At 40.0% G+C, this 27,432-nt stretch overlaps 1 protein-coding gene across 1 annotated transcript in view; it reads left to right on the top strand.

Annotated features, from left to right (window-relative positions):
- Positions 1 to 27,432, top strand: part of TLK1 (tousled like kinase 1) — a 725,439-nt gene that overhangs the window by 591,693 nt on the left and 106,314 nt on the right. The window contains 2 exon segments of the mRNA XM_053698426.1: positions 4,724 to 4,815; positions 4,896 to 4,985. Coding sequence (XP_053554401.1) covers positions 4,724 to 4,815; positions 4,896 to 4,985 — 182 coding nt within the window.

The raw sequence follows: 27,432 nt of genomic DNA, 5'->3' as shown, positions 1-27,432 counted from the left end.
CTACCATTTTGATGTATTTGCTTCTTCGGAAGCAGTTTTTGGTAGAAAAGTTCTTCAGGCAGCTGTTTCAGTTTGATTCTTCTGCTTTTTGATTTGTTTTTTTCTTTCAAAAGTGAAAATAAACTTATTTTTGGGTTGTGGATTATTTTCTCAGCGGAATATGGCTGTTTTTGTTTTATTCCCTCCCTCTCTAGTGACTCTTGAGTGGAAGACTCCACATCTTGGGTATTGATATCCCATATGTCACTAGCTCATGGACTCTTGCCAATTACATGAAAGAAAACATAATTTATGTAAGAATTTACCTGATAAATTCATTTCTTTCATATTGGCAAGAGTCCATGAGGCCCACCCTTTTTATGGTGGTTATGATTTTTTTGGTATAAAGCACAATTATTTCCAAATTTCCTTTGTTGATGCTTTCTACTCCTTTCTTTATCACCCCACTGCTTGGCTATTCGTTAAACTGAATTGTGGGTGTGGTGAGGGGTGTATGTATAGGCATTTTGAGGTTTGGGAAACTTTGCCCCTCCTGGTAGGATTGTATATCCCATATGTCACTAGCTCATGGACTCTTGCCAATATGAAAGAAATTAATTTATCAGGTAAATTCTTACATAAATTGTTATTACTCATTCCTCAGTTTGCATAACCAACACAGTTATATTAATATACTTTTTACCTCTGTGATTACCTTGTATCTAAGCCTCTGCAGACTGCCCCTTTATTTCAGACGGACTTGCATTTTAATCAATCTGTTCTTATTCCTGGGGAGTTACCTAGGAGTCAGCACTGTTATCTATACGGCACACATGAACTAGCGCTGTCTAGCTGCAAAAAACTTTAAACTGCAATGAAATAAGAGGCGGACTTCAAGGGCTTAGAAATTAGCAAATGAGCCATCCTAGGTTTATCTTTCAACAATAAAATGCCAAAAGAACAAAGCAAATTTGATGATAAAAGTAAATTGGAAAGTTTTTTTTAAATTGCATGCCCTATCTGAATCATGAAAGTTTAACCCCTTAAGGACCACAGCACTTTTCCATTTTCTGACCGTTTGGGACCAAGGCTATTTTTACATTTCTGCAGTGTTTGTCTTTAGCTGTAATTTTCCTCTTGCTCATTTACTGTAACCACACATATTATATACCATTATTTTCATCATATCTTATAATTTGCTATACATTTTTTTTAAATAAAATATGATGGAAAAAACAGACTTTTTCTAACTTTGACCCCCAAAATCTGTTAAACATCTACAACCACCAAAAAAACACCCATGCTAAATAGTTTCTAAAATTTGTCCTGAGTTTAGAAATACCCAATGTTTACATGTTTGCTTTTTTTGCAAGTTATAGGGCAATAAATACAAGTAGCACTTTGCTATTTCCAAACCACGTTTTTTTTTCAAAATTAGCGATAGTTACATTGGAACACTGATATCTATCAGGAATCCCTGAATATCCCTTGACGTGTGTGTGTATATATATATATATATATATATATATATATATATATATATATATATATATATATATATATATATATATATATATATATTTTTTTTTAGAAGACAACCCAAAGTATTGATCTAGGCCCATTTTGGTATATTTCATGCCACCATATGCGATCAAATAACAAAATTGCCACTTTTCACAAATTTTTTCACAAACTTTAGGTTTGTGAAAAAACACAGCCTGAGAGATGTAGACTGAGCATTTGATTGTATCTGTAACAAACTGCACATGAGCTAAATCACAGGGATTTTACCCCAGCACTGTCTCAGTTTCATCTGCACCTCGGCAACATCCAGAGCTCCGCCCCCAGCTTTACAGCTACAATATGAATATTTATGAGGAGGCAGGAGAGTGGGAGTACCTGGGGGCGGAGCTCTGGATGTTGCAGAGGAGCAGATGAAACTGAGACTGCTGGAGTAGAATCCCTGTGATTTAGCTAATGTGCAGTTTGTTACAGGTACAATTAAATGCTCTGTCTACATCTCTCAGGCAGTGTTCAGCTGATATAAATATAAAATACATCTGTCCATATAAAAAACAGCGCAAGTGTGCATATATCTGACTCCCTCTTTGTCCTCATTACGGCACGCTGAATATTTTCACACACAGCTCTGTAAAACATCTCAGGATCATACTTCACAGAGCTGTGAGTGAAATATTCCCCTTGTGTCTACAGAATGCTTATGGGGGGACAGAGGGGGGAGTGAGATCCCTGCCCAGTGTAAACAGTCGGGGAGAAACGGCTGAGAGGGGTGAGGGAATTTGTAAGTGACAGCTTATCTATTACACAGACAGCCCCAGCATGGGGGCTGTCTGTAAAGGACACTAGAATAGGGAGTGTAGAAAAGCCTTGCCCTGAAGCTAGTGGATATTACGTTCGTATTCTCATGAGAGGATTATAAACTTTATAATCATTTTTAGGAGAGTTAGCAGCAAAATTGCTAATACTTGTCAATTATAAACTTTATCTTCTTTTGGTGCTTAATTTAAATAGCCTATATTTTTTGAGTGTATAATGGTCCTTTAAGTTTGACTAGACTGTCTCTTTAAAGGGACAGTGTAGTCCAAAAAAAACTTTCATGATTCAAATAGGGCATGTCATTTTAAACAACTTTCCAATTAATTTTATCACCAATTTTGCTTTGTTCTATTGGTATTCTTAGTTGAAAGCTAAACCTAGGAGGTTCATATGCTAATTTCTTAGACCTTGAAGGCCGCCGCTAATCTAAATGCGTTTTGACAGTTTTTCACCACTAGAGGGCATTAGTTCATGTGTTTTATATAGATAACATTGAGCTCATGCACGTGAATTTACCGAGGAGTGAGCACTGATTGGCTAAAATGCAAGTCTGTCAAAAGAACTGAAATAAGGGGATAGTCTGCAGAGGCTTAGATACAAGGTAATTACAGAGGTAAAATACTATAACTGTGTTGATTATGCAAAACTAGGGAATGTGTAATTAAGGGATTATCTATCTTTTAAAATAACAAAAATTCTGGTGTTGACTTTCCCTTAAAGTGCCATAAAACAGGTTGAGATCTGTGCATATCCTAAAAGGGCTAATTAATTTAAAATAGTTTGCATATGAAAAATGTTTAAAAATTGCTGGCAAGTTTTAAAAAAAATAAGCAAAATTAATTACATAGCTAAACTGCCTGGAGCAGCCAACTCCACCCCACTTATCAGTGTTTAGACACAAGCATTTTATTTCAACTGAGTTTACAGCTTCTAGGCATGCTCCAGCAGATAATCCCTATTCACTTTTGCATTTTACCAAAACAACAATAAACATAGATACAGCCATAAAAGGAATTGTGTGGGGGGGAGTTAGAGCTTTACAATTCAGAAAATAAAAAGAAAGGGTTAATGGCAAAGCACTGCAGTATAAATTTGCAGGTAAAGTAATTAAAGTACATACAGGTATACCCCGCTCATACAGCGGGTTAGGGACCGGAGCCCTGCTGTAAAGTGAAAACCGCCTTAAAGGGACAGTCTACACCAGAATTTTTATTGTTTTAAATGATAGATAATCCCTTTATTACCCATTTCCCAGTTTTGCATAACTAACACAGTTATAATAATATACTTTTAACCTCTGTGATTATCTTGTATCTAAGCTTCTGCAAACTGCCCCTTTTTTCAGTTCTTTTGACAGACTTGCAGTCTAGCCAATCAGTGCCTGCTCCCAGATAACTTCTCGTGCACGAGCACAGGGTTATCTATATGAAATACGTGAACTAACACCCTCTAGTGGTGAAAAACTGTTAAAATGCAATCTGAAAGAGGTGGGCTTCAAGGTCTAAGAAATTAGCATATGAACCTCCTAGGTTAAGCTTTCAACTAAGAACACCAAAAGAACAAAGCAAAATTGGTGATAAAAGTAAATTGGAAAAGTGTTTAAAATGACATGCTCTATCTGAATCATGAAAGTTTATTTTGGCCTAGACTGTCCCTTTAAAGTGAAACAAGACAGTTTGGGCTTTCTTTTCACTTGCCAGTGTGTTTAAAAACTTGAAAACATGTTTGAATTAACATATATTAGGGGTGCAATAGTTAAATGTTTAGTTTAACAGTAGCACAGCACAGTATTCCTTTAGTATTCAATACATACTGCACCTGTAAAATAGTGACAATTACTGTAGTACAATTTACCAGACTATAGCACTGAGGCACAGATTGCACTGTAATGCTGTAAAAAGGGTGAATTGGCATTGCGCATAACAAAATGGTGCCAGTCACTTTTCTCACAATCTCACGATGATTACAGCACTGTTTAAAAATCCTTGGAGGGTGAACTTCAGCTCCACAAATCGCTGTATTAGCGAAGCGCTGTAAAGTGAGGCGCTGTAAAGTGAGGTATACCTGTATATTATATTGTCTCTATCCCAACTTATTTTATGTCCCTTTAACTCCTTTTGCAGGGATTGAATTTAATGGTTAATACAAATATATTTAACACATTAGAATGCTTTCTTTTTGCACTTTCATGTCCCTTTAATTTTTTTCCAGTATGGGCTGTATTACATTGTATGCTTGTTATAATAGCAATAGTTTCTATAGCCAGTGGAATGTTTTGCATATAATTGAAATATTTGAGTTGATGCATAAATAATTGTTAGGTGTTAAATTACATGTTTAGTCCATGGTTTTTAAACTTCTTCTGCGATTGAAATGTATGCTTTAAACTGTACAATTTTGTTTTCAGGCTTTTGATCTTTATGAACAAAGATACGCTGCTGTGAAAATTCATCAACTTAACAAAAGCTGGCGAGATGAGAAGAAGGAAAACTACCACAAGTAAATTTAACTCTGCCCTTTGATAATAAGACTTGTCATTCAACTGTACAGTCATGTTAATGTGAATGTGTATATTTCAGGCATGCCTGCAGAGAGTATAGAATACACAAAGAACTTGACCATCCAAGAATAGTTAAATTATATGATTACTTTTCATTGGATACAGACACGTAAGTAGATTTCTTCTTTTCTACTTTTATTTTGTAATGTTTTCTTATTTCAGTATTTTTATAAGCTGTTGTCTTATGAGTTTTGTACAGAGTGCATCCGTATAACCATATTTTGTATTATGATTAAAAAATGTAAGTGTTTTTTTATGTAAAAGATAAAATATGCTATAAAGACACTCGAGTATAACGTGACCTAATGCAATTTATTAGTAGTAGTGCTGTTATTATTACTGTTGATATTATTATTTAAATGTAATAAATCTGTGAAAGGCTGATGTGTAGGTTTCAGTGTGTACGTCAGGCTGACGCACTGTAAAATCCCTCAGGTCTTGTTTGTACCGCCTCTAAATAATTATTCTAATCACATTTCTTAGTAATTAAGTTACTTAAAAGCTGCACTCTAGATTTCATCTGCACAATAATTTTGTGCTAATCTTTGCTTTGTTTTCATTATTCTGTCGAGCATCCCTTGGTGCAAGGTTTGTCAGATGTTACCAACCATTAACTAATATGTCTTAGCTCACTATAGTAAATTCTCACAGTAGAACATTATCTTTTTCAGGGGTGAGGAACTATTTTAAGTGTGTGAATAAATTGGGAAAGGCAACAAAAACTCTAGTGTCAATTGTGGGCCATTAAACCATTTCAGATTGTAATATAAAATGTTTGTGTATTAAAAAAAACTTTGCAATATACTTTCATTATTTATTTTGTCCCCTTATCCTGTAATTTAACTCTTTTTATGGTATTTCCAGCTCCTCTGAGTTGCTATATAGTAACTTGCGCTGCCATGTTGTAAGTTAGATATCCTATATTTAAAAGTCTGTTCCTATTTATATCATCTGCTGAGATCTGTTGGTACCAGTAATTAATGAGCTTATAAAGTAATGGTTCTCAATTGTACCCACTGGAGTGTATTAAATTATATGCAAACAGCTCCTTTATGTTTATTTAGTAATTTGAAATTGGTGGTTTTGCCTATTGAAACTGCCACTTATACAGAATATTTCAGAACTGGAATACTAGCTATAGAAAACCTATGAAAACAGCAGATAGCAGCAAAAATCATTCCCCAAATAGTGGGTGTGAGCGAGAGGGCCCAGCCAGTTTGAAAATATGTTCATAAAGCTGGTTGCGAATACAGTGACTTAACACCCCTTTAACACAGTTAATTGTTTCCCTTCCTAATATAGAGAGAGTCCACAGCTTCATTCCTTACTGTTGGGAAATACAACACCTGGCCACCAGGAGGAGGCAAAGACCCCCCAGCCAAAGGCTTAAATATCCCTCCCACTTCCTCATCACCCTAGTCATTCTTTGCCTTTTGTCACGTTAGGAGGTGGCAGAGAAGTATCTGAAGATTCAGAGAGTCCTAAAAAAAGGGTATCTGCCCTTCGAGATAGGACTGGAGTTTTAAGTAGTCATGTCAACCTCTCAGTGAGAGTATTGATGAAAGTTAGTCTGGAGATGCAGTGACATTTTTTCTGCAAAACTATCCAGACTACTGTTAACAGCTCCAAAGCAATCAGTGTTGACGAGTTTCACTGCCTGCTTTCTCTCCCTCAAGTCCATGTCAGGAGCGCTGCTTTAAGACTGTCACACTTGAAAGCTGTGTTCTGTTCCACAGCATGGATCCTGGAGGTAAGATTGTTTAAAATTTTACACATAAAACGCTATAACAGGGTCACAGTGTGGCTCCTTTATACCTTGATAGGATCCAGGGTTAATATCCCCTGAAGGGGGTTTATTGAACATTTGGGGTTTATTAATCAGTGTATTAATTATTTACATGCTGCTTTGTGTGATTTTTCTTCTGTTAAGTGTGATCAGTCCACGGGTCATCATTACTTCTGGGATATTACTCCTCCCCAACAGGAAGTGCAAGAGGATTCACCCAGCAGAGCTGCATATAGCTCCTCCCCTCTACGTCACCCCCAGTCATTCTCTTGCACCCAACGACTAGATGGGATGTGTGAGAGGACTATGGTGATTTTATTTAGTTTTATTTCTTCAATCAAAAGTTTATTTTTTAATAGCACCGGAGTGTGTTATTCCTTCTCTGGTGGAGTTTGAAGAAGAATCTACCAGAGTTTTTACTATGATTTTAGCCGGAGTTGTTAAGATCATATTGCTGTTTCTCGGCCATCTGAGGAGAGGTAAACTTCAGATCAGGGGACAGCGGGCAGTTTAATCTGCAAAGAGGTATGTAGCAGTTTTTATTTTCTGACAATGGAATTGATGAGAAAATCCTGCCATACCGACATAATATCATGTATGTATATTTAACATTTCAGTATTCTGGGGAATGGTACTTCACTGGAATTACACTGTGTATATAAGACTTTAGCCTAATTGCAAAGCAACAGGTTTTTTAATAACACTTAATTTATGTTAAACGTTTTTGCTGGAATGTAAAATCGTTTTCATTTTCTGAGGTACTGGGTGAATAAAATGTTTGGGCACTATTTTTCCACTTGGCAGTTGCTTGATCTAATTATGACAGTTTACTGATCTCTCTCACTGTTGTGTGTGAGGGGGAGGGACCTTTTTCTTTCATGTAATTAGCAAGAGTCCATGAGCTAGTGACGTATGGGATATACATTCCTACCAGGAGGGGCAAAGTTTCCCAAACCTCAAAATGCCTATAAATACACCCCTCACCACACCCACAATTCAGTTTTACAAACTTTGGCCTCCGATGGAGGTGGTGAAGTAAGTTTGTGCTAGATTCTACGTTGATATGCGCTCCGCAGCAAGTTGGAGCCCGGTTTTCCTCTCAGCGTGCAGTGAATGTCAGAGGGATGTGAGGAGAGTATTGCCTATTTGAATGCAGTGATCTCCTTCTACGGGGTCTATTTCATAGGTTCTCTGTTATCGGTCGTAGAGATTCATCTCTTACCTCCCTTTTCAGATCGACGATATACTCTTATATATACCATTACCTCTGCTGATTCTCGTTTCAGTACTGGTTTGGCTATCTGCTATATGTAGATGAGTGTCCTGGGGTAAGTAAGTCTTATTTTCTGTGACACTCCAAGCTATGGTTGGGCACTTTGTTATAAAGTTCTAAATATATGTATTCAAACATTTATTTGCCTTGACTCAGAATGTTCAACTTTCCTTATTTTCAGACAGTCAGTTTCATATTTGGGATAATGCATTTTTTGATTTATTCATTTTTTCTTACCTTCAAAAATTTGACTCTTTCCTGTGGGCTATTAGGCTCGCGGGGGCTGAAAATGCTTAATTTTATTACGTCATTTTTGGCGCGGACTTTTTTGGCGCAAAATTCTATTTCCGTTTCCGGCGTCATACGTGTCGCCGGAAGTTACGTCATTTTTTGACGTTATTTCGCGCCAAAAATGTCGGCGTTCCGGATGTGGCGTCATTTTGGCGCCAAAAAGCATTTAGGCGCCAAATAATATGGGCGTCGCTTTAGTCTCAATTATTTAAGTCTCATTTTTTATTGCTTCTGGTTGCTAGAGGCTTGTTCTTGGCATTTTTTCCCATTCCTGAAACTGTCATTTAAGGAATTTGATCAATTTTGCTTTATATATATGTTGTTTTTTCTCTTACATATTGCAAGATGCCTCACGTTGCATCTGAGTCAGAAGATACTACAGGAAAATCGCTGTCAAGTGCTGAATCTACCAAAGCTAAGTGCATCTGCTGTAAACTTTTGGTAGCCATTTCTCCAGCTGTTGTTTGTATTGATTGTCATGACAAACTTGTTAAAGCAGATAATATTTCCTTTAGTAAAGTACCATTGCCTGTTGCAGTTCCTTCAACATCTAAGGTGCAGAATGTTTCTGATGATATAAGAGATTTTGTTTCTGAATCCATAAAGAAGGCTGTCTGTTATTTCTCCTTCTAGTAAACGTAAAAAATCTTTTAAAACTTCTCTTCCTACAGATGAATTTTTAAATGAACATCATCATTCTGATTCTGATGACTCCTCTGGTTCAGAGGATTCTGTCTCTGAGGTTGATACTGATAAATCTTCATATTTATTTAAAATGGAATTTGTTCGTTCTTTACTTAAAGAAGTACTAATTGCTTTAGAAATAGAGGATTCTGGTCCTCCTGATACTAATTCTAAACGTTTGGATAAGGTATTTAAAGCTCCTGTGGTTATTCCAGAAGTTTTTCCTGTTCCTAATGCTATTTCTGCAGTAATATCCAAAGAATGGGATAAATTGGGTAATTCATTTACTCCTTCTAAACGTTTTAAGCATTTATATCCTGTGCCGTCTGACAGATTGGAATTTTGGGACAAAATCCCTAAGTTGATGGGGCTATTTCTACCCTTGCTAAACGTACTACTATTCCTACGTCAGATGGTACTTCGTTTAAGGATCCTCTAGATAGGAAAATTGAGTCCTTCCTAAGAAAAGCTTATTTGTGTTCAGGTAATCTTCTTAGACCTGCTATATCTTTGGCGGATGTTGCTGCAGCTTCAACTTTTTGGTTGGAAACTTTAGCGCAACAAGTATCACATCGTGATTCTCATGATATTATTATTCTTCTACAACATGCTAATAATTTTATCTGTGATGCCATTTTTGATATTATCAGAGTTGATGTCAGGTTTATGTCTCTAGCTATTTTAGCTAGAAGAGCTTTATGGCTTAAAACTTGGAATGCTGATATGGCTTCTAAATCAACTTTACTTTCTATTTCTTTCCAGGGTAACAAATTATTTGGTTCTCAGTTGGATTCCATCATTTCAACTGTTACTGGTGGGAAAGGAACTTTTTTACCACAGGATAAAAAATCTAAAGGTAAAAGTAGGGCTAATAATCGTTTTCGTTCCTTTCGTTTCAACAAAGAACAAAAGCCTGATCCTTCATCTTCAGGAGCAGTTTCAGTTTGGAAACCATCTCCAGTCTGGAATAAATCCAAGCCAGCTAGAAAGGCAAAGCCTGCTTCTAAGTCCACATGAAGGTGCGGCCCTCATTCCAGCTCAGCTGGTAGGGGTAGGTTACGTTTTTTCAAAGAAATTTGGATCAATTCTGTTCACAATCTTTGGATTCAGAACATTGTTTCGGAAGGGTACAGGATTGGTTTCAAGATGAGACCTCCTGCAAAGAGATTTTTTCTTTCCCGTGTCCCAGTAAATCCAGTAAAAGCTCAAGCGTTCTGAAATGTGTTTCAGATCTAGAGTTGACTGGAGTAATTATGCCAGTTCCAGTTCCGGAACAGGGGATGGGGTTTATTCAAATCTCTTCATTGTACCAAAGAAGGAGAACTCCTTCAGACCAGTTCTGGATCTAAAAATATTGAATCGTTATGTACGAATACCAACGTTCAAAATGGTAACTGTAAGGACTATCTTGCCTTTTGTTCAGCAAGGGGAATTATATGTCCACAATAGATTTACAGGATGCATATCTGCATATTCCGATTCATCCAGATCATTATCAGTTCCTGAGATTCTCCTTTCTGGACAAGCATTACCAGTTTGTGGCTCTGCCATTTGGCCTAGCTACAGCTCCAAGAATTTTTACAAAGGTTCTCGGTGCCCTTCTGTCTGTAATCAGAGAACAGGGTATTGTGGTATTTCCTTATTTGGACGATATCTTGGTACTTGCTCAGTCTTTACATTTAGCAGAATCTCATACGAATCGACTTGTGTTGTTTCTTCAAGATCATGGTTGGAGGATCAATTTACAAAAAAGTTCTTTGATTCCTCAGACAAGGGTAACCTTTCTGGGTTTCCAGATGGATTCAGTGTCCATGACTCTGTCTTTAACAGACAAGAGACGTCTAAAATTGATTGCAGCTTGTCGAAACCTTCAGTCACAATCATTCCCTTCGGTAGCCTTATGCATGGAAATTCTAGGTCTTATGACTGCTGCATCGGACGCGATCCCCTTTGCTTGTTTTCACATGCGACCTCTTCAGCTCTGTATGCTGAAGCAATGGTGCAAGGATTACACAAAGATATCTCAAACAATATCTTTAAAACCGATTGTTCGTCACTCTCTAACATGGTGGACAGATCACCATCGTTTAATTCAGGGGGCTTCTTTCTTGCTTCCGACCTGGACTGTAATTTCAACAGATGCAAGTCTCACGGGTTGGGGAGCTGTGTGGGGATCTCTGACAGCACAAGGAGTTTGGGAATCTCAGGAGGTGAGATTACCGATCAATATTTTGGAACTCCGTGCAATTTTCAGAGCTCTTCAGTTTTGGCCTCTTCTGAAGAGAGAATCATTCATTTGTTTTCAGACAGACAATGTCACAACTGTGGCATACATCAATCATCAAGGAGGGACTCACAGTCCTCTGGCTATGAAAGAAGTATCTCGAATTTTGGTTTGGGCGGAATCCAGCTCCTGTCTAATCTCTGCGGTTCATATCCCAGGTATAGACAATTGGGAAGCGGATTATCTCAGTCGCCAAACGTTGCATCCGGGCGAATGGTCTCTTCACCCAGAGGTATTTCTTCAGATTGTTCAAATGTGGGAACTTCCAGAAATAGATCTGATGGCGTCCCATCTAAACAAGAAACTTCCCAGGTATCTGTCCAGATCCCGGGATCCTCAGGCGGAGGCAGTGGATGCATTATCACTTCCTTGGAAGTATCATCCTGCCTATATCTTTCCGCCTCTAGTTCTTCTTCCAAGAGTAATCTCAAAGATTCTGAAGGAATGCTCGTTTGTTCTGCTGGTAGCTCCGGCATGGCCTCACAGGTTTTGGTATGCGGATCTTGTCCGGATGGCCTCTTGCCAACCGTGGACTCTTCCGTTAAGACCAGACCTTCTGTCACAAGGTCCCTTTTTCCATCAGGATCTGAAATCCTTAAATTTAAAGGTATGGAGTTTGAACGCTTGATTCTTGGTCAAAGAGGTTTCTCTGACTCTGTCATTAATACTATGTTACAGGCTCGTAAATCTGTATCTCGAGAGATATATTATAGAGTCTGGAAGACTTATATTTCTTGGTGTCTTCTCATCATTTTTCTTGGCATTCTTTTAGAATACCAAGAATTTTACAGTTTCTTCAGGATGGTTTAGATAAGGGTTTGTCCGCAAGTTCTTTGAAAGGACAAATCTCTGCTCTTTCAGTTCTTTTTCATAGAAAGATTGCTATTCTTCCTGATATTCATTGTTTTGTTCAAGCTTTGGTACGTATAAAACCTGTTATTAAGTCAATTTCTCCTCCTTGGAGTTTGAATTTGGTTCTGGGAGCTCTTCAAGCTTCTCCGTTTGAACCTATGCATTTATTGGACATTAAATTACTTTCTTGGAAAGTTTTGTTCCTTTTGGCCATCTCTTCTGCCAGAAGAGTTTCTGAATTATCTGCTCTTTCTTGTGAGTCTCCTTTTCTGATTTTTCATCAGGATAAGGCGGTGTTGCGAACTTCTTTTGAATTTTTACCTAAAGTTGTGAATTCCAACAACATTAGTAGGGAAATTGTGGTTCCTTCATTATGTCCTAATCCTAAGAATTCTAAGGAGAAATCGTTGCATTCTTTGGATGTTGTTAGAGCTTTGAAATATTATGTTGTAAGCTACGAAATCTTTCCGTAAGACTTCTAGTCTATTTGTTATCTTTTCCGGGTTCTAGAAAAGGCCAGAAAGCTTCTGCCATTTCTTTGGCATCTTGGTTGAAATCTTTAATTCATCTTGCCTATGTTGAGTCGGGTAAAACTCCGCCTCAGAGAATTACGGCTCATTCTACTAGGTCAGTTTCTACTTCCTGGGCGTTTAGGAATGAAGCTTCGGTTGACCAGATCTGCAAAGCAGCAACTTGGTCCTCTTTGCATACTTTTACTAAATTCTACCATTTTGATGTATTTTCTTCTTCTGAAGCAGTTTTTGGTAGAAAAGTACTTCAGGCAGCGGTTTCAGTTTGAATCTTCTGCTTATGTTTTTCATTAAACTTTATTTTGGGTGTGGATTATTTTCAGCAGGAATTGGCTGTCTTTATTTTATCCCTCCCTCTCTAGTGACTCTTGTGTGGAAAGATCCACATCTTGGGTAGTCATTATCCCATACGTCACTAGCTCATGGACTCTTGCTAATTACATGAAAGAAAACATAATTTATGTAAGAACTTACCTGATAAATTCATTTCTTTCATATTAGCAAGAGTCCATGAGGTCCGCCCTTTTTTGTGGTGGTTTTGATTTTTTTGTATAAAGCACAATTATTCCAATTCCTTATTTTATATGCTTTTGCACTTTTTTGTCACCCCACTTCTTGGCTATTCGTTAAACTGAATTGTGGGTGTGGTGAGGGGTGTATTTATAGGCATTTTGAGGTTTGGGAAACTTTGCCCCTCCTGGTAGGAATGTATATCCCATACGTCACTAGCTCATGGACTCTTGCTAATATGAAAGAAATGAATTTATCAGGTAAGTTCTTACATAAATTATGTTTTTTGGCGCTTTTGCTACGCATCAAAAATTTCAGTCAGAAGCTCATTGTTTTTTCCTGCATGTTCCGGTTTATCTCTACAGAACTCAGGGGTCTTCAAAGCTTGTTTGAGGGAAGTAATCTAACAGAGCTGTGAGATTATAATTGACTGTGATAAAAAACGTTTATTCTTTAACTTTTTTATGCCATCAGGGTTAGTTTTTCTTTGCTAATGGGAACAAACCTTTGCTAAATTGTGTTTTGTTTTTCAAAGTTTATTGATTTCAACTGTTATATATCTTTCAGTGCTTCTTAAAGCACAGTACGTTTTTTTTTTTTTCATTGTGTTTTACTTGAATAATATTTCCAAGTTGCAAGTTTATTTGCTAGTGTGTTAAACATGTCTGATTCAGAGGATGAGACCTGTACTATTTGTGCCAACGCCAAAAGTGGAGCCCAATAGAAATTTATGTACTAACTGTATTGATGCTACTTTAAATAAAGGTCAATCTGTACAAATTGAACAAATTCCACCAAACAACGAGGGAGAGTTATGCCGACTAACTCGCCTCACGTGACAGTACCTGCATCTCCCGCTCGGGAGGTGCGCGATATGGTGGCGCCCAGTACATCTGGGCGGCCATTACAAATAACATTACAAGATAGGGCTACTGTTATGACTGAGGTTTTGGCTAAATTACCAGAACTAAGAGGCAAGCGTGATCACTCTGGGGTGAGAACAGAGTGCGCTGATAATGCTAGGACCATGTCAGATACTGCGTCACAACTTGCAGAACATGAGGACGGAGAGCTTCATTCTGCGGCTGACGGTTCTGATCCAAACAGATTGGATTCAGATATTTCAAATTTTAAATTTAAGCTGGAAAACCTCCGTGTATTACTAGGGGAGGTGTTAGCGGCCCTGAATGATTGTAACACAGTTGCAATACCAGAGAAAATGTGTAGGTTGGATAAATATTTTGCTGTACCAACAAGCACTGACGTTTTTCCTATACCTAAGAGACTAACTGAAATTATTACTAAGGAGTGGGATAGACCCGGTGTGCCGTTCTCACCCCCTCCGATATTTAGAAAGATGTTTCCAATAGACACCGCCACACGGGACTTATGGCAAACGGTCCCTAAGGTGGAGGGAGCAGTTTCTACTTTAGCTAAGCGTACCACTATCCCGGTAGAGGATAGCTGTGCCTTTTCAGATCCAATGGATAAAAAGTTAGAGGGTTACCTTAAGAAAATGTTTGTTCAACAAGGTTTTATATTGCAAACCCCTTGCATGCATTGCGCCGGTCACGGCTGCAGCGGCATTCTGGATTGAGTCTCTAGAAGAGAACCTTAGTTCAGCTACGCTGGACGACATTTCGGACAGGCTCAGAATACTTAAGCTAGCTAATTCATTCATTTCGGAAGCCGTAGTACATTTAACTAAACTTACGGCTAAGAATTCCGGATTCGCCATTCAGGCGCGCAGAGCACTGTGGCTAAAATCCTGGTCAGCTGATGTAACTTCTAAGTCCAAATTACTTAATATACCTTTCAAGGGACAGACCTTATTTGGGCCCGGTTTGAAAGAAATTATCGCTGACATTACAGGAGGTAAGGGCCACGCCCTGCCTCAAGACAAAGCCAAACCTAAGGCTAGACAGTCCTAATTTTCGTTCCTTTCGGAATTTCAAAGCAGGAGCAGCATCAACTTCCACTGCTCCAAAACAAGAAGGATCTGGTACTCGCTACAGACAAGGCTGGAGACCTAACCAGTCCTGGAACAAGGGCAAGCAGGCCAGGAAACCTGCTGCTGCCCCTAAAACAGCATGAATTGAGGGCCCCCGATCCGGGATCGGATCTAGTGGGGGGCAGACTTTCTCTCTTCGCCCAGGCTTGGGCAAGAGATGTCCAGGATCCCTGGGCGCTAGAGATAATATCTCAGGGATACCTTCTGGACTTCAAATACTCTCCTCCAAGAGAGAGATTTCATCTGTCAAGGTTGTCAACAAACCAAATAAAGAAAGAAGCGTTTCTACGCTGCATACAAGAACTATTGTTAATGGGAGTAATCCATCCAGTTCCACGGTCGGAACAGGGACAAGGGTTTTACTCAAATCTGTTTGTGGTTCCCAAAAAGAGGGAACTTTTCAGGCCAATCCTGATTTAAAGATCCTAAACAAATTCCTAAGAGTTCCATCATTCAAAATGGAGACTATTCGGACAATTTTACCCATGATCCAAGAAGGTCAGTACATGACCACAGTGGATTTAAAGGATGCTTACCTTCACATACCGATTCACAAAGATCATTACCGGTATCTAAGGTTTGCCTTTCTAGACAGGCATTACCAGTTTGTAGCTCTTCCATTCGGATTGGCTACAGCTCCAAGAATCTTCACAAAGGTTCTAGGTGCTCTTCTGGCGGTACTAAGACCGCGGGGAATTTCGGTAGCTCCGTACCTAGACGACATTCTGATACAAGCTTCAAGCTTTCAAACTGCCAAGTCTCATACAGAGTTAGTACTGGCTTTTCTAAGGTCACATGGATGGAAGGTGAACGAAAAGAAAAGTTCACTCGTTCCACTCACAAGAGTTCCCTTCCTGCGGACTCTTATAGATTCTGTAGAAATGAAGATTTACCTGACAGAGGACAGGTTAACAAGACTTCAAAGTGCTTGCCGCACCCTTCATTCCATTCAACACCCGTCAGTGGCTCAATGCATGGAGGTAATCGGCTTTAATGGTAGCGGCAATGGACATAGTGCCATTTGCTCGCTTACACCTCAGACCACTGCAACTATGCATGCTAAGTCAGTGGAATGGGGATTACTCAGACTTGTCCCCCTTCTCTGAATCTGGATCAAGAGACCAGAAATTCTCTTCTATGGTGGCTTTCTCGGCCACATCTGTCCAGGGGGATGCCATTCAGCAGACCAGACTGGACAATTGTAACAACAGACGCCAGCCTTCTAGGTTGGGGTGCCGTCTGGAATTCTCTGAAGGCTCAGGGACAATGGAGTCAGGAGGAGAGTCTCCTGCCAATAAACATTCTGGAATTGAGAGCAGTTCTCAATGCCCTCCTGGCTTGGCCCCAGTTGACAACTCGGGGGTTCATCAGGTTTCAGTCGGACAACATCACGACTGTAGCTTACATCAACCATCAGGGAGGGACAAGGAGCTCCCTAGCAATGATGGAAGTATCAAATATAATTCGCTGGGCAGAGTCTCACTCTTGCCACCTGTCAGCAATCCACATCCCAGGAGTGGAGAACTGGGAGGCGGATTTCTTAAGTCGTCAGACTTTTCATCCGGGGGAGTGGGAACTTCATCCGGAGGTCTTTGCCCAAATACTTCGACGTTGGGGCAAACCAGAGATAGATCTCATGGCGTCTCGACAGAACGCCAAGCTTCCTCGTTACGGGTCCAGATCCAGGGATCCAGGAGCAGTCCTAATAGATGCCCTGACAGCACCTTGGACTTCAGGATGGCTTATGTGTTTCCACCCTTCCCGATGCTTCCTCGATTGATTGCCAGAATCAAACAGGAGAGAGCATCAGTGATTCTAATAGCACCTGCATGGCCACGCAGGACTTGGTATGCAGACCTGGTGGACATGTCATCCTGTCCACCTTGGTCTCTACCTCTGAAACAGGATCTCCTGATACAGGGTCCTTTCAAACATCAAAATCTAACTTCTCTGAAGCTGACTGCTTGGAAATTGAACGTTTGATTTTATCAAGACGTGGGTTTTCTGAGTCAGTTATTGACACCTTAATACAGGCTAGGAAGCCTGTTACCAGAAAGATTTACCATAAGATATGGCGTAAATACCTATATTGGTGTGAATCCAAAGGTTACTCTTGGAGTAAGGTTAGGATTCCTAGGATATTGTCTTTTCTACAAGAAGGTTTAGAAAAGGGTTTATCCGCTAGTTCATTAAAGGGACAGATCTCAGCTCTGTCTATTCTGTTACACAAACGTCTGTCAGAAGTGCCAGACGTTCAGGCTTTTTGTCAGGCTTTGGCGAGGATTAAGCCTGTGTTTAAAACTGTTGCTCCGCCATGGAGTTTGAACCTTGTTCTTAACGTTTTACAGGGCGGTCCGTTTGAACCCCTCCATTCCATTGATATAAAGTTGTTATCTTGGAAAGTTCTATTTTTAATGGCTATTTCCTCGGCTCGAAGAGTCTCTGAGTTATCAGCCTTACATTGTGATTCTCCTTATTTGATTTTTCATTCAGATAAGGTAGTTCTGCGTACTAACCCTGGGTTCTTACCTAAAGTAGTCACTAACAGGAATATCAATCAAGAGATTGTTGTTCCTTCTTTGTGCCCAAATCCTTCTTCGAAGAAGGAACGTCTACTACACAATCTGGACGTAGTTCGTGCCCTAAAATTTTACTTACAGGCAACTAAGGAATTTCGACAAACATCTTCTCTGTTTGTCGTGTACTCTGGTCAGAGGAGAGGTCAAAAGGCTTCTGCTACCTCTCTTTCCTTTTGGCTTCGTAGTATAATACGTTTAGCTTATGAGACTGCTGGACAGCAGCCTCCTGAAAGGATTACAGCTCATTCTACTAGAGCTGTGGCTTCCACTTGGGCCTTCAAGAATGAGGCCTCTGTTGAACAGATTTGCAAGGCTGCAACTTGGTCTTCGCTTCATACTTTTTCCAAATTTTACAAATTTGACACTTTTGCTTCCTCGGAGGCTATTTTTGGGAGAAAGGTTCTTCAGGCAGTGGTTCCTTCTGTATAAAGAGCCTGCCTATCCCTCCCGTCATCAGTGTACTTTTGCTTTGGTATTGGTATCCCAGAAGTAATGATGACCCGTGGGACTGATCACACTTAACAGAAGAAAACATAATTTATGCTTACCTGATAAATTCCTTTCTTCTGTAGTGTGATCAGTCCACGGCCCGCCCTGTTTTAAGGCAGGCAGTTTTTTTTTAAATTATACTCCAGTCACCACTACACCCTTGGTTTCTCCTTTCTCGTTGGTCCTTGGTCGAAATGACTGGGGGTGACGTAGAGGGGAGGAGCTATATGCAGCTCTGCTGGGTGAATCCTCTTGCACTTCCTGTTGGGGAGGAGTAATATCCCAGAAGTAATGATGACCCGTGGACTGATCACACTACAGAAGAAAGGAATTTATCAGGTAAGCATAAATTATGTTTTTTTCCTGGGCTGATAGACTGTGTTTTTGGCTGGAAAAAAAACAGTTTCACTTTTAAGTTTCACTTTCGTTTTTGAAAGTGTTGCACATCTATTACTTTCTGTACTTGTAATGACAGGGGAAGTACTGTCTTACACTCATGTGACCTGGTGTGGGTCTATGTTCATTACCTCCTTTCCGGCTGAGACTTGAACCTGGGGAGAGCGTTTCCTCTGTTAACTGGTCTGAGTCCTAGGAGGTGGTGAGTGCCCCAGTCCATCTTGAGTATAAAGGTGCAGTTTTTCTAATAAAAAAAGTTTTATTTGTGTCCTTCTGTGGGTATAACATGACGTATGTAGGACTCTGACATGTTAGCAGTTACTCCTTTTGTACTAAATCATACCTGTATATATTGTTAGGCCGTGGTTTTCCCGCCCACTCAATTATGTTTCCACATGCCTTAACACCATTATAAAGTCTAAGAAGGTAGACAAGCCTGCTAAGGCTCTTAGTCCTCTGAACCGTCTACCTCTCAGGACTCAGCGTCTCGCGAGATTACTACCTTGCTACAATTTCCCACTCCACGTGCAGTTCCCCCGTACCACATCTAATCCTCCATCCGGAGGGGGCCTTCTTCCTGTGGACTTTGCCAGCACAGTTACAACAGCGGTGTCTGCAGCCCTCATTGCATTACCTCACTCTAACAAACGCAAGAGAAAGGTTAAACATAGCTCTCCCTGACCCAGAGTCATCTAAATATTTATTGGATTTAGCTATTATGTCCCAGTTTTCCCAATGATAAGTTAACGGGTGAACTTTCTGTGTCGGCATCCTTCGCATCGTAAACCTTCTGCTACGGAGGAACCGTCCTTTAGATTTAAATTTGAGCACTTGGAGGGTTCGTCTACGCTAGAGGTTCCAGTGGCCGTTCTGTCTGAAGAACCTATAATACCTAATTAGAGTTTACGATTACAGGAAAGTTCCTTTGACTTTTCCTGTTCGGTTAAGATGATGAACATTATTAAGAACATATGGGAAATAATTGATTCTTCCTTTTCACCCTCGTCTACTTTAAAAAGTTAGTCCAGAACACTCTACTGGAATTGTGGGGCTCATTCCTAAGGTGGATGGGGCCATCTCTAACGCTTGCTAAACTTACTACTATACCTCTTGAGGATAGTTCTTCATCAGAGAGCCGATGGTAATAAAATGGAAACCCTTCTGTGAAAGATGTTTCAACATACAGGATTTTTGTTTTAACTGGCGACTGCAGTTGCCACGGTTGCCGGGAGCGGCTTCTACTGGTGCGACTCTTTGTCTGAACTCATTGAGGTGAGTTTCCTCTCAAGAGTATTCAAGACAGAATGAAAGCTCTGAGAATTGCTAATTCTTTTATCTGTGATGCGAACATGCAAATTATTCGCCTAAATGCAAAAGCATCTGGCTTTGCGTTCCTAGCCCACCGTTTGCTCTGGTTGAAGTCTTGGTCTGCGGATATGACTTCTAAGTCCAGGCTCCTTTCTCTTGCCTTCAAGGGAAAGATTTTATTTGGTCCAGGCCTGGACTCCATTATATCTTCGGTTACCGGAGGCAAGGGTGGCCTTCCAACCGCAAGATAAGAATAACAAGTCTAAGGGGCGACAATCTTTTAATTTTCGTTCGGACAAATCCCGAACAACAACAATTCTCCAAGCCCGAGCAACCCAAGAGTACTTGGAAGCAGGCTCAGTTCTGGAATAAATCCAAGCAGAATAATAAGCCTGCCGCAAACAAATCGTCATGAAGGGGCGGCCCCCGATCTGGGATCGGATTGTGTAGGGGGCAGATTGTCTCTGTTTTCAGACTTCTGGTTCAAGGACGTACAGGATCTGTGGGTCCTGGAGGTGGTATCTCAGGGATACAAGATAGGCTTCGAATCTCATCCGCCAAGGCAGTGTTTTTCAACCAGTGTGCCGTGGCACACTAGTGTGCCGTGAGAGATCCTCAGGTGTGCCGCGGCAGACTGACAACAGTGCGGGGGTGTCCCTCTTTCAAATTTTGAAATATTGGGAGGTATGTGAAGGCTCATCAGGCATCATTTACAACCTTGACATTCATTCACAGACAATCATTATGATTGTTTGTGAATGAATGTCAATATGTAATGTATAGTTTGTAGGAGGCATGGCATGACAGCACAGTACAGTGTGTGTGTGTATGTGTATGTATATATATATATATATATATATATATCTATATATATATATATCCTGTATTAGGCTGCAATGTGTGATTTTGTAAAATTTTGGGATGGTGGTGTGCCACAGGATTTTTTAATGTAAAAAAGTGTGCCACGGCAAAAAAAAGGTTGCAAATCACTGCACCAAGGGTCAGATTCCTTCTCTCGAATCTGTCTACGAGACCACAAAAGAGGGATGCCTTTCTAGGGTGCGTTCAGGATCTATCCTCCTCAGGAGTTGTTGTCCCGGTGCTTATCAAAGGAAGTTTGGGGTTTTATTCAAACCTTTTTGTGGTCCCAAAGGAGGAGGGAACTTTCCGCCCAATTCTGGACCTAAAGTGCTTAAACAAATTTCTCAGTGCCCCTTCCTTCAAGATCGAGACGATAAGGTCCATCCTTCCTTTAATTCAGGAAGGCCAGTTTATGACCACTATAGATCTGAAGGACGCTTGCCTTCTTGTTCTAATCCACAATGAACACTTTTAATTCCTGAGGTTTGCATTCCTGGTCCAGCACTTCCAGTTCATTGTCCTTCCGTTTGGCCTAGCTACTGCTCCATGAATCTTTAAGAAGGTTCTGGGGGCTCTTCTAGCTGTTGCCAGAACTCAGGGTATTACAGTAGCCCCATACTTGGATGATATTCTGGTGCAAGCACCATCCTTTCGTCTTGTAGACGAATTCTCAGAGTCAATTCTCAGTCTTCTTCGATCACATGGATGGAAGATAAACTAGGAAAATAGTTCTCTTATCCCAAGTACCAGGGTGGAATTCCTGGGTACTATAATAGACTCCATATCCATGAGGCTTTTTCTAACAAACCAGAGACGTTGCAAGCTAACTTCAGCATGTCTTGCCCTTCGGACCTCCTTGAGTCCCTCTGTTGCTCAGTGTATGGAGGGGATTGGTCTCATGGTGTCCTGCGTGGACATCATTCCTTTCGCCAGGTTCCATCTCAGACCTTTACAAATGTGCATGCTGAGGCAGTGGAATGGCGATCATTCAGATCTGTCTCAACAGATTGTATTAGACAGCCGGTTGAGAGAATCGCTCTCTTGGTGGCTTTGTCCAGATCATCTGTCCCAAGGGACATGCTTCTTAAGACCATCCTGGGAGATTGTAACTATGGACGCAAGCCTATGCGGATTGGGAGCTGTTTGGGGTGCCAGGAAGGCACAGGGGTTGTGGACTCAGGAGGAGCCCTCCCTTCCGATCAATATTTTTAAAAGGCTTGACCACTTCTGGGTTCGTCCTTGTTTATCAGATTGCAATCAGACGGCTTACATCAACCATCAGGGGGGTATGAGATGTTCCTTGGTGATGAAGGCAGTTTCTCAGAAGTTTCTCAGATTCTGGAGTGGGTGGAGGCCCACAGCTGTTCACTGTCAGCGATCCACATTCCGGGTGTGGACGGCTGGGAGGCAGATTTTCTCAGCAGGCAATACTTCCATCCATCTAATAGATGCACTAGCAGTGCCCTGGAGGTTCAAACTCATATATTTTCCCTCCATTACCGCTTCTTCCTCGAGTGGTGGCCCGCATTAAGCAGGGGCGGGTATCAGTAATCCTGATTGCTCCATCGTGGCCGCAAAGGACGTGTTTCGCGGATCTAGTGGGGATGTCCTCATCTCCTCCGTGGAAGTTACTTTGTCACAGAGACCTGCTGATACAAGGTCCATTTGTTCCTCAAAATCTAGATACTCTGACGCTGACTGCATGGAGATTGAATGCTTAGTCTTATCCAAGAGAGGTTTCTCTGGGTGTCATTAATACTTATTCAAGCTCGTAAACCAGTTACTCGGTGTATCTACCAAAAGGTGTGGAAGACCTACTTATTCTGGTGTGAAGTGCGTGGCTTTTCCTGGCACAGAGTTAAGATTGCCAGGATCTTATCTTTTCTCCAGGATGGGCTGGAGAAGGTCCTTTCTGCTGGTTCCCTGAGGGAACAGATTTCGGCACTGTCGGTTTTATTGCACAACAGACTGGCTGAGCTTCCAGATGTGCAGTCCTTTGTTAAGGCTTTGATTAGGATCAGACCTGTGTTTAAATCTTGTTCTTCAGGTTTTGCAACAGGTTCCGTTTGAGCCTCTTCATTCCGTTGACATTAAATTATATTGGAAGGTTTTCTTCTGCTTTGCAATGTGAGCCCCCTTATCTGATTTTTCATGCAGATAAGGTAGTTTTATGTACTAAATTAGGTTTTCTTCCTAAGGTTGTGTTTGTCAGATCGCAACATCAATCATGAGAATGTGGTTCCTTCCTTGTGTCCTAATCCTTCATCGAAGGAACGCTTCACAATTTGGATGTGTTTCGCGTCTTGAAGTTCTATCTTCAGGCTACTAAGGAGTTTAGACAATCTTCCTCTTTGTTATCTATTCGGGGAAGCGTAAGGGGCAGAAAGCAACTTCGACTTCCCTATCTTTTTGGTTAAGGAGTGTCATCCGCTTAGCTTATGAGACAGTGGGACATCGTCGTCCTGAGAGGATAACAGCTCATTCCACTAGAGCAGTGGCTTCCTCTTGGGCCTTTAAGAACGAGGCCTCTATGGATCAGATTTGTAAGGCGGCTACCTGGTCCTCCTTACACACTTTTTCAAAATTTTACAAGTTTGATGTTTTTGCTTCGGCTGAAGCAGCTTTCGGGAGAAAAGTTTTGCAGGCTGTGGTGCCCTCAGAATAGGTTCTGCCTCCTTTTTTTGTTCCCTCCCGTTATTCATTCAGTGTCCTGGAGCTTGGGTATAGTTTTCCCAACAGTAAGGAATGAAGCCATGGACTCTCCCTATCTTAGGAAGGAAAACATGATTTATGCTTACCGGATAAATTCCTTTCCTTCCGTATAGGAAGAGTCCACGGCCCCGCACGTTTTTTCTCGTCTATGGACGGTCCCCTTTTATTTATGTTATTCTTATGGAACCATTTATATTCTAATGTTTCTCCTACTTTTCTTTGTTCCCTCTGCAGAATGATTGGGGTGATGAGGAGGTAGGAGGGATATTAAAGCCTTTGGCTGGGGTGTCTTTGCCTCCTCCTGGTGGCCAGGTGTTGTATTTCCCAACAGTAAGGAACAAAGTCGTGGACTCTCCCTCAGGCAGGAAGGAATTAATTTATCTGGTAAGCATAAATAGTTTTTATTGTTTGCACACTTTAGTGACTCATTTTGTTGCTAAATGTCCCCAGCAGAAGAGATCAGCTAAGGGAAACATACGGCTAGATTACGAGTTTTGCGTTAGGAGCTATGCGGTGCTAACGAGCAGTTTTTTCTCACCGCTCACTTACCTGCAGTGCTGGTATTAAAGGTTTTTACAAACCCAGCGTTAACCAGCAAGAAGTGAGCGTAGAGCAAAATTTTGCTCCATACCGCACTCCAATACCAGCGCTGCTTAAGTCAGCAGTGAGCTGGTTGTACGTGCTCGTGCACGATTTTCCCATAGACCTCAATGCGGAGAGCCGGCTGAGAAAAAGTCTAACACCTGCCAAAAAGCAGCGTAAAGCTCAGTAACGCAGCCCCATTGATTCCTATGGGGAAACACATTTTATGTTTACACCTAACACCCTAACATGAACCCCATGTTATTAACTCCTAATCTTTGGGACCACACTTATTAACTCCTAATCTGCTGCCCCAATGTTGCCGCCACTATATTAAATGTATTAACCCCTAAACCTAAGTCTAACCCTAACACCCCCTAATTGAAATATAATTAATTAAATCTAAATAAAATTACTAGCATGAACTACATTATTCCTATTTAAAACTAAATACCTATAAAATAAACCCTAAGATAGCTACAATATAACTAATAGTTACATTGTAGCTAGCTTAGGGTTTATTTTTATTTTACAGGCAAGTTTGTATTTATTTTAACTAGGTAGACTAGTTATTAAATAGTTATTAACTATTTAATAACTACCTAGCTAAAATAAATACAAATTGAACTGTAAAATAACACCTAACTACACTACAATTAAATAAATTAACTAAATTAAATAAATTAAAATTGCTAAATCACAAAAACAAACAAACACTAAATTACAGAAAATAAAAAACAAATTAAATATCTTTAAACTAATTACACCTAATCTAATAGCCCTATCAAAATAAAAAAAAAAGCCCCCCCAAATAAAATAAAAAACCTAGCGTAAACTAAACTATCAATAGCCCTTAAAAGGGCCTTTTGCGGGGCATTGCCCCAAAGTAATCAGCTCTTTTACCTGAAAAAAAAAAATACAAACAACCCCCCAACAGTAAAACCCACCACTCCCACACAACCAAGCCCCCAAATAAAATACTAACTAAAAAAACCTAAGCTCCCCCATTGCCCTGAATAGGGCATTTGGATGGGCATTGCCCTTAATAGGGCATTTAGCTCTTTTGCAGGCCCAAAGCCCTAACCTTAAAAATAAACCCACCCAATACACCCTTAAAAAATCCTAACACTAACTCCCGAAGATTCACTTACCAGGAGAAGTCTTCATCCAAGCGGCAAGATGTCCTCAACGAAGCCGGCAGAAGTTGTCATCCAGACGGCATCTTCTATCTTCATCATTCCGGCGCGAGCGGGTCCATCTTCAAGACATCCGATGCGGAGTATCCTCTTCAAACGTACCGGCTTCTTCGTAATGAATATCTCTTTAAGTGACGTCATCCAAGATGGCGTCCCTTAGATTCAGATTGGCTTATAGAATTCTATCAGCCAATCAGATTAAGGTTGATTGGAATCAGCCCAATAGGATTGAAGTTCAATCCTATTGGCTGATTGCATCAGCCAATTGGATTTTTTCTACCTTAATTCCAATTGGCTGATAGAATTCTATCAGCCAATCGGAATCTAAGGGAACGCCATTTTGGATGACGTCACTTAAAGAGATATAAATTGCGAAGAAGCCGTCGTTTGAAGAGGGATGCTAAATGTCCTTTTTAAGGGCAATGCCCATCCAAATGCCCTTTTCCAGGGCAATGGGGAGCTTAGGTTTTTTTTAGTTAGTATTTTAATTTGGGGGGTTGGTTGTGTGGGTGGTGGGTTTTACTGTTGGGGAGGTTGTTCATATTTTTTTTTTTTTTTTTTACAGGTAAAAGAGCTGATTATTTTGGGGCAGATGCCCCACAAAAGGCCCTTTTAAGGCTAGGGTTTTTTATGGGGGGGGGGACTTTTTTATTTTGATAGGGCTATTAGATTAGGTGTAATTAGTTTAAAGATATGTAATTTGTTTTTTATATTCTGTAATTTAGTGGGGTTTTTGTGATTTAGCCAATTTAATTTATTTAATTGTATTTAATTTAGTTAATTTATTTAATTGTAGTGTAGTGTTAGGTGTTATTGTAACTTAGGTTAGGTTTTATTTTACAGGTCAATTTGTATTTATTTTAGCTAGGTAGTTATTAAATAGTTAATAACTATTCTACCTAGTTAAAATAAATACAAACTTGCCTGTAAAATAAAAATAAACCATAAGCTAGCTACAATGTAACTATTAGTTATATTGTAGCTAGCTTAGGGTTTCTTTTATAGGTAAGTATTTAGTTTTAAATAGGAATAATTTAGTTAATTATAGCAATTTTCTTTAGATTTATTTAAATTAGATTTAAGTTAGGAGGTGTTAGGGTTAGACTTAGATTTAGGGGTTAATACATTTAATATAGTGGCGGCGAAATTGGGGTTGGCAGATTAGGGGTTAATAAGTATAATGTAGGTGGTGGCGATGTAAGGTGCGGCAGATTAGGGGTTAATATTTAACTAGTGTTTGCGAGGCGGGAGTGTGGCGGTTTCGGGGTTAATATGTTTATTCTAGTGGCGTCGATGTCCGGAGCGGCAGATTAGGGGTTAACATTTTTATTATAGTGTTTGCGATGCGGGAGGGCCTCGGTTTAGGGGTTAATAGGTAGTTGATGGGTGTTAATGTACTTTTTAGCACTTTAGTTACGTGTTTTATGCTACAGTGTTGTAGTGTAAAACTCATAACTACTGACTTTAGAATGCGTTACAGATCTTGTCGGTAGAGGCTGTACGCTCACTTTTTGGCCTCCCAGGACAGTCTCGTAATACCGGCGCTATGGAAGTCCCATAGAAAAAAGGGTTTACGTAAGTCGTTTTGCGTTAAGGCCAAAAAAGTGTGCGGTGCCCCTAAACCTGCAAGACTCGTAATAGCAGCGGTAGTGAAAAGGCAGCGTTAGGACCTGTTAACGCTGCTTTTTCAGTTTAACGCAAAAAACTCGTAGTCTAGCCGATAGATTTCAACATGTTTGGGACCCATTACTTTATATAAACTAAACTTTACACCAATTTTCAATTTTGAAAGTAATATTGTTAAAAGTATATCAACATAGTATTTGCAGGCTTTTTGCTTTGAATATATCACTATAGTCTTAAAGAGACATGTAATCTAAAATTGTTAATGATTCAAATAGAGCGTACAATTTTAAACAACTTTCCAATTTATATTTATTCATTTGCTTAATTCCTCTTTATATACTTTGTTGAAAAGCATACCTAGGTAGGCTCAGCTAGATACTGATTGGTTGCTGCACACACATGGCCTCTCCTTTAGCTTACTGAGGTGGTTCAGCTAGCTCCAAGTAGTAAATTGCTGCTCCTTCAAACAAACGATACCAAGCGAATAAAGCAAATTATAGAAGTAAATTAAAAAGTTGTTTAAAAAATGTAGTGCTCTATCTGAATCATGAAAGAAAAATTGTGGGGTTCATGTCCCTTTAATGGA

Source organism: Bombina bombina, chromosome 1 (assembly GCF_027579735.1).
Source record: "Bombina bombina isolate aBomBom1 chromosome 1, aBomBom1.pri, whole genome shotgun sequence".
Classification (NCBI taxonomy): domain Eukaryota; kingdom Metazoa; phylum Chordata; class Amphibia; order Anura; family Bombinatoridae; genus Bombina; species Bombina bombina.
The sequence above is the reverse complement of the archived record's forward strand: the minus strand, read 5'-3'. Positions and strand labels throughout refer to the sequence as shown.